General features: G+C 46.6%; 1 protein-coding gene across 3 annotated transcripts in view; it reads left to right on the forward strand.

Moving 5' to 3' along the window:
- The first annotated feature begins 6438 nt into the window (after window positions 1-6438).
- slc30a7 (solute carrier family 30 member 7) overlaps window positions 6439-8383 on the forward strand; it is a 14148-nt gene continuing 12203 nt past the window's right edge. For 2 of the 3 annotated variants that reach the window (XM_046030511.1, XM_046030510.1), the window contains exons 1-2: window positions 6440-6730; window positions 7014-7115. In XM_046030511.1, coding sequence (XP_045886467.1) covers window positions 6651-6730; window positions 7014-7115 — 182 coding nt within the window. In that variant the 5' untranslated portion in view covers window positions 6440-6650. Of the gene's footprint in view, window positions 6731-7013; window positions 7116-8383 lie in introns of all 3 variants that reach the window. The other variant, XM_046030509.1, reaches the window with a different exon arrangement.

Here is an 8383-nt window from a genome sequence, read left to right on the forward strand (position 1 = left end):
CCCCCCCCCCCCCCCCCCCAAAGATGTGACTGTGTTCCAACACTTCCTAATACCCAGACATGTTGCTACCAGGCACCCAAATTTGTTTCTGTAACACTCGGCTACCAGATTCCAGCGCTTGGTTTCATCATTCCAGAACGTCCCGGCCGGCTCGGCGCTGTGCTACCAACAGTCACAACACCTCCTCCCAGCACGCGCCTTCTATACTATGTGACATATGAACTTGATGCAGTCGCCTGTCAGCTTTGCCTCTTTAAGGCTGGAACACCTTCAGCTTCAGAAGCGCCTGCTTTCTGCTTGTGTTTCTGCTTGTGTGTGAGATGAATGTAAATTTGCGTCCCGTTTCTCTTTTAATAAAGATATTTATTTCCTTACTCTGCCCCCCCCCCCCCACCGGGAGCTTCTTGGATTATTTCCCTGGGAATTTCCAGTTATTCAGCCGGAGCTCAGCAGCTTTCCCTTTCTCTTCTCTCACACTCGCTGTTTACTGGAAGTTTGCAGGACACCTCGGTCTGTTTCCATGGTGACGCCTCAGGCCTGGAGACTCGCTTTAAGAGGCGGTTTGTTTTTCAGGAGAGGGAGAAAGGCTGCTGGGAGTTTAACACTTCGCTGAAGCTGAACAGGGAGACAGAAAGTAAAACAAAGCCTCCGGGAGGTGGGTGGCTTTGGCTCCTGATGGCGGCGCTAGAGGAAAGGTTGTGATGTCGTGATGTTTACAGGTCCGAGCAGGAACGGACTAAACAGCATTTTGTACTTTGTGTAATAGGGTTGATGAGAACAGCCACTTTTTGTACTTTGTAGTTCAAACTAGTATTGTAGTACTCGAGACCCCTTTCTGATGGTCTTGGTCTCGACACGGTCTCGGACATTAAGGACTCAGGACTTTATTTCAAGACCATAACTTTGGGAATATCAATAAACTGGTTTTGCATCGTCTGATTTATTTGTTAACATTCTAACTTTGATGAATGTAAAACGTGTTGCTTCAAATTAAACCAATGACCCTAATTAAAAATGTGTTGTTACCGTTAGCGACGGTAACCCCCCAACCCTCCTGCGATGGTAACCATGGAGAAGCAGTGTTGAATAAAGAGGCTTGAGTTGATTTCAGCTCTTAGTGTTTGTGGGGGTTTTAATGGGGATGCGGATCTTTCAGATTAACCAGAAGCACCTGTGATCTGGTTCCACATGTTATTGTGTGTCAGGTAATGTGGGGAACCGGTCTTGGTCTCGGCTCGGTCTCAGTTTGGGCGGTCTAGACTACAACACTAGTTCAAACTTGATTCATCGTAAATTACAGTAGCAGTCAGGTACAGATAATAAAACCCATAAAATACACAACTGTAATCAGAGAACAGCTGTTGAAACAGGTAAATGTAGAGAAGTGAATAAATGCAGGATCCAGCTGATGTTTGTTTGTTGTTCCTCAAACAGAAGTCGCTTTGAATAAAAGCCACATGAGTGAATGTAAAAGTCAGAGATGGAGGGTAAAGGAGCCGATATGGAAGCTCATCTCAGACTCTCTTCTCTCATTGTTGATCAGGGACAGAGATCTGAGGAGTGACTTCCACTAAAGGGGGCCTGAGATCCTAAAACCAAAACCTGCGGCGGTTCAGGAGTCCACTGGACCAGAGAAGCTGTGGGATCAGTCTACTTCCCGCTTCTCTGCACGTCCCTCTCATGGATCCTCTGAGCTCGTTAACGAGCCGAATAAATTAATTAAATGTTTTTTTTGTCTTCGCCACAAAGCTCATTGGCTCCTCAGCCCGTCGTCATGGAGACCAGGCTTCAGATGTGAGGTGCGAATGTGGATCCTCTCAGATTGACGCGTCCGTTGGTAAATTTAACCTCCTCAGAGTTCAGAGGTCAAACGAGTCCGTTCTTCCCTCCATCCGAGCCCCGAAGCCAGCTGAAAGTGCTGATCCACGTGTTCCTGCTCCATCTGCTGTTTTTCCACTCGTGAGGCGTTCAGTGTCCCGCCAGGCCTCTGTGACCTCTGACCTCTGTTGTGTAAGAGAGGACACTGCGTCCTGCTGCGTCTTGTCATTTTAACCGTCTGGTATTTCCTGTCCGAGAGCAAAAGATGGGGCTCTTTGTTTAGTGAAGAGGCTCCGTCAGCAGCTTTCAGAGACCATAGTCTTCGTCCTCTCAGAACCAGGAACGGAACCAGCGGACATATACTGGACCTGGTCCTGGGTTTTGTCTTTATCCTGCTTTTAGTCTTTTTGTCTGGTCTTTGTCTTGTTCCCAGTCTCAGTTCTGGACCAGAACCCAAACCAGGGAAGACCGGTCACCTTATGAACGACTTCTGGTCATGTGACTGTTATTTTAAGACTGACCTGAAGAATGTGAACTCTGCGTTAAAGAGGAAGCAGCGGGGCAAACGGCGGCTGTTAAAGGGTTAAAGGAGCTGAGTTGTGGTCCAGCCGGAGACCATATAGAACCTGAACTTTGGTCTGAAGATGATCCATCAGAGAGAGAAGAGACACTGACGGGCAGAACGCCACAACATGGCCGCCTGCTCTTGACCTTCACGGGGAAGCCAATGTGACACAGTGGCCAAACCGTGAAATTAGAACTTACGGGTCGTGACGTGTTGCACGGCGCTCCAAAGACATTTTCCAGAGTAGCATGTAGCTGCAGTACCGGAGGCTGCAGTTTCAGGACCCCCTCAATCCTGGGACCAGACCTGCATTTCTAGGACCCTTGTTTACTTTGATACGGCCAGCTGGCCAAGTTATTGATGATACGCATGTCGACCGGTTAACCTCCTTCGCGTTGCTGTGCATTACCACCACCACTCCACTAGATGGTGCTGTCGCAAAAGAACTGCGGTCCCAGGATTGCGGGGGTCCTGAATCTGCAGCCTCCGGTACTACAGCTACATCCTACTCTCCCGTCACAGTGACCGCTGCGACTCGTTTCACTGTCAGAGTTTGATCCCTTCGGTCCAGTAACATTACATCATTTTACCCCCATTGAAATTGACAGAGGGCTAAACAGGAAGTTAGCCAGCTCGGCGGTGGAAGCTCCTGTGGGTCCGCAATGTTTTCGCTTCGTGTACCGCTGAGCAGCTTTCAGAGGAAGGAACGGAGCCCCGCCTCCAACGTTTCTGCCTCTACATGAACTTACACGTGACCTTGACCTGTGAACACACTGACTGAGCACTTCCACTTTTGCTTCCGGATGTTTCTCTTCAGACCTGCGGTTCACTTCGACAGCGAGTGGCAGTGACCTCCGACCGACCAATCAATCCCACTTCCTGTCTCCGAACGGACCAATCATTCCCACTTCCTGTCTCTGCACAGACCCGTGGGAGCCTCTCGGCGTGGAGGAGGACGGAGCTGCTGCTGTTGATAGAGCGTCGGCGTCTGCTTCTGATGAGGTCGCTGAGGTTTGGGGTTGCCATGGAAACTGATGAGCGATCCCTCTCATCTCACTAAGGCACCTTGTTCCCTCCCTGACAGACTGATGTTTACATGGTTTTTTTTATTCACCAATGAGTCAGCTGTTTCCTGTCATCAGGCTGAAGGTTTGATCCTCTGATCTTTATATTCATCTTGTTTTACTGAAGGCATGTGATTTGTGACCGTGTTTCCTGGTGAAACGCTGGTGAAATGCTGCTGAAACGCTGGTGAAACACTTTGTGAAACACTGGTGAAACGCTGCTGAAATGCTGGTGAAACACTTTGTGAAACACTGGTGAAATGCTGGTGAAATGCTGGTGAAACACTGGTGATATGCTGCTGAAACGCTGGTGAAACACTTTGTGAAATGCTGCTGAAACGCTGGTGAAACACTTTGTGAAACGCTGGTGAAACACTTTGTGAAACGCTGGTGAAACACTGGTGAAATGCTGCTGAAACGCTGGTGAAACACTTTGTGAAACACTGGTGAAATGCTGCTGAAACGCTGGTGAAACGCTGGTGAAATGCTGCTGAAACGCTGCTGAAACACTTTGTGAAACACTGGTGAAATGCTGCTGAAACGCTGGTGAAACACTTTGTGAAACGCTGCTGAAACACTTTGTGAAACGCTGCTGAAACACTTTGTGAAACACTGGTGAAATGCTGCTGAAACACTTTGTGAAACACTGGTGAAACGCTGCTGAAACACTTTGTGAAACACTTTGTGAAACGCTGCTGAAACACTTTGTGAAACACTGGTGAAACGCTGCTGAAACACTTTGTGAAACACTGGTGAAATGCTGCTGAAACGCTGGTGAAACACTTTGTGAAACGCTGCTGAAACACTTTGTGAAACGCTGCTGAAACACTTTGTGAAACACTGGTGAAATGCTGCTGAAACGCTAGTGAAACACTTTGTGAAACGCTGGTGAAACACTGGTGAAATGCTGCTGAAATGCTGGTGAAACACTTTGTGAAACACTGGTGAAATGCTGCTGAAACGCTGGTGAAATGCTGCTGAAACGCTGCTGAAACACTTTGTGAAACACTGGTGAAATGCTGCTGAAACGCTGGTGAAACACTTTGTGAAACGCTGGTGAAACACTGGTGAAATGCTGCTGAAACGCTGGTGAAACACTTTGTGAAACACTGGTGAAACACTGGTGAAACACTGGTGAAATTCTGCTGAAACGCTGGTGAAACACTTTGTGAAACACTGGTGAAATGCTGCTGAAACGCTGGTGAAACACTTTGTGAAACGCTGGTGAAACGCTGGGGAAACACTGGTGAAACACTTTGTGAAACGCTGGGGAAACACTGGTGAAACACTGGTGAAACGCTGGTGAAACACTTTGTGAAACGCTGGTGAAACACTTTGTGAAACGCTGGTGAAACACGTTGTGAAACGCTGGTGAAACGCTGGGGAAACACTGGTGAAACACTTTGTGAAACGCTTTGTGAAACGCTGGGGAAACACTGGTGAAACGCTGGTGAAACACTTTGTGAAACGCTTTGTGAAACGCTGGTGAAACGCTGGGGAAACACTGGGGAAACACTGGTGAAACACTTTGTGAAACACTGGTGAAACACTTTGTGAAACGCTGGTGAAACGCAGAACAAACAGTGAAGTGAAATGTAACCCAGCTGCTGCTCAGACTTTGTCCTCCTGCCAGTCAACAGACCTGAGAGGCTCCCAGAGGGCCCCGTGGAAGCTCTGTGCTCTGACGCCCCCTGCTGCTCACACCACGGCAACACAACCAACAGACCGCAGGCTTTTATTTTGAAATATACCGGAAACCACCAAGAAATCACAACTTCTGCTAAAAGTCTCCACAGACTCCACCACAGGAGTAGTACACACTGCAGGAAGTAAAAGTAAAACGTACTTCTTGCAGGCCTAAACAGAGTAGAGCTGTGGATCCGACTTTAACTATTTCACAAATAAAAGTTAATAAATCTGTAAACATCCTGCAGCTTTGATGTTTTGGATGGAAAATATGTCTAATAAAAGGAACTTTAAACGTCACATAGATGTTATGAAATATAAAGTAAAGTCTTTCCTTCTGCTGTGTTTTTACAGTATTTACGGTTCTCCAGGTTCCTCAGCTGCTGAGGTGACTTCACAGTCCTGGTTCTGTCTGAGTTCAGGTCTTCACAGACCGACAGCCGAGGGTTCGTTGTAGTCGCAGCAGGAGGTCCACTCTAAATCTTAATTATCTTTTATTTCAAGACAAAACTGGGATATAAAAAAAAAAATCTGAAAATAAAATCATATTTAGATCAAATGTCAGATCTCTGAGAAAGAATAACTGTCACCACCTCATTTTGATATAAGCGAAAGAAACTTAGAAAGCTTTGGATTTCATCTCAGAATCTTTATTTGTTTCCATTCAGTTCATCACAATCCCACTAACATGTCTGCAATAAATAAAGACAACACAGAATTACAACAACAAAAATAATACCTTATTCAATTAAACATACAAATTCAACATCAAATAAAGTCTCATAGAAGTGTGTTGATATTTTACTATATAAATATATATACGTATTCTTAATAGCATCAGTAGTAATATTAATGGTATTGGTAGTAGTATTATCAGTAGTGGTAGTATTAGCAGTAAATAGTATCAGTAGTAATAGTATGTTAAGTGTTGTTCAGTGTTACTATCTGATGGCGCCCTTACTCGATGTATTACGATAGTAAAACTTGTTACGTCCTGATGTGATGTCACTACGCTCTGTGTTACGCAGCCGTCCGTCTCTGCCTGGTGACGAGATGTGAAGTGTTCTTAATTAATCTGCCAGTCAAACAGGCTAAAGAGAGATAATGGCTGAAGTCTTGCTTAACATCCGGACGCATTAACGGGAAGGTTGCGCACGACTGCTCAACAAGTAGTAGCAGTAGTATTCTCAGTAGTATCAGTAGTATTCTCAGTAGTATTAGTAGTATTCTCAGTAGTATTCTCAGTAGTATTCTCAGTAGTAGTAGTAGTATTCTCAGTAGTATTCTCAGTAGTAGTAGTAGTATTCTCAGTAGTATTCTCAGTAGTATTCTCAGTAGTATTCTCAGTAGTAGTAGTAGTAGTATTCTCAGTAGTAGTATCGGTCAGTGTTTGAGTCCCGGAAGCGCTTCTGAAACGCCTTTATTGTGAAACCCGAGCAGACCGGAAGTTGACGTTAGCATCCCGTAGCTAGGTCTGTCCGGTGAGTGTGTGTGTGTGCGCGAGTTCAGGTGTGAAAATGTTACCTTTATCTATTAAAGACGACGAGTACAAACCCGCCAAGTTCAACCTGCTGCTGAAGCTCTCGGGATGGTTCAGGTAAGCTCACCTGTGCTAACTGCTAACTGAGCTAACCGCGGCTAACTCACAGCCAGCTGACTCTGACGCTAAGCTGCTAGCCCGATGCTAACCGGCTAGCCCAAACAGACCACTTCCTGTCGCCGTGTCTTCATTAAAGGTGTTTCCTCGCGCTGTCAGGTGCTAACCTGCTCTCTGACGGTGTGCTGGAAGTGTGCACGTGCCCGGCGGGCTGTTATTGACCCGGCTCAGTCCCGGTTCTGGCTCCGGTGCCGGACCTTCTCTGACTGCTGTGTGTTTTCAGGTCGATCCTCGCGGATAAGACGTCCCGGAACTTGTTCTTCTTCCTCTGCCTGAACCTGTCCTTCGCCTTCGTGGAGCTCACCTACGGCATCTGGAGCAACAGGTAGGCTAGCGCCGTTAGCACCAGCTAGCGCGTCTCAGGATGTGCCACGTATGTGTTTAGAGGGCGCGTGTGGGTGTAATCGATAACCCGAACGGCAGCTCAGCCTCCGCACTTCCGGTCACCAGGTATCGGTTATGAGCAAAACAGGAAGTTATTTTAGTTTATTTACCTGCGCGTTACACCTCCCAGCTGTTTGAAGTGTTACCATGGTAACGGGTGGAGCTGAATCGGGTTCTTAATGAATGTGTCGGATTTGATCATTGATCCGCTGTTTGGCGTCACGTGATCAAGTTCTGACCAGGAAGGAAAGTTTAAAACCAAAATGAACTTTCACTCAGAAATATTTATTTGATATTCAAATTAAATTTTATTTATATAGCGTCAAATCACAACAACAGTTATCTCACAGCGCTTTTCATAAAGAGCAGGTCTAGACCGTACTCTGTGATGATATTTACAGAAGCCCAACAGTTCCCACCAAGAGCAGCACTAGGAGACAGAGGCAAGGAAAAACTTCCTTTAAGAGGCAGAAACCTCGAGCAGAACCATGACTCAGGGTGGGCGGCCATCTGCCTCCACCGGTGAGGGAGAGAGAGAGAGAGAGAGAGAGAGAGAGTCATAAAGAGGGAGTGGGAAGGAGGGTTAGGAGGGAGGCAGCCTACACAATATCCACACAGAGGTACAGACAGTAAAGGTGATGTTGCTATAGACTAAATGAAAAATGGTACAGATATTTATATTAGTGTTAATGGTAACAATCGTAATGTTAATGATTATAATAACAATAATAACAATAAGACTAGCAACAATAGTCGTTGCAGCAGAGGGTGTCGAGCAGGAACACGGGGGCAGCAGGTGACCCGCAACCACAGATCCAGACTCCACAGCTCCAGAGCCAGAAAACCTGCAGGAAGTGATAGGAGGAGAGAGGAGAGGGACGAGAAAGCACAAGACTACCGGAAAGGGGAGAAGTTGTGTTAGTAACATGCAATAATGGGATGAGGTTGCATACAGAGGGAGAGAAAGTAGAGGAGAGAGGAGCTCAGTGCATCATGGGAAATCCCCCGGCAGTCTAGGCCTATAGCAGCATAACTAAGGGATGGTTCAGGACTCACCTGAGCCAGCCCTAACTATAAGCTTTATCAAAGAGGAAAGTCTTAAGCCTACTCTTAAATGTGGAGATGGTGTCTGCCTCCTGAACCCAAACTGGAACCTGGTTCCACAGGAGAGGAGCTTGATAGCTGAACGCTCTGGCTCCTAGTCTACTT

Source organism: Micropterus dolomieu, linkage group LG19, assembly GCF_021292245.1.
Source record: "Micropterus dolomieu isolate WLL.071019.BEF.003 ecotype Adirondacks linkage group LG19, ASM2129224v1, whole genome shotgun sequence".
In the NCBI taxonomy this organism is placed as follows: domain Eukaryota; kingdom Metazoa; phylum Chordata; class Actinopteri; order Centrarchiformes; family Centrarchidae; genus Micropterus; species Micropterus dolomieu.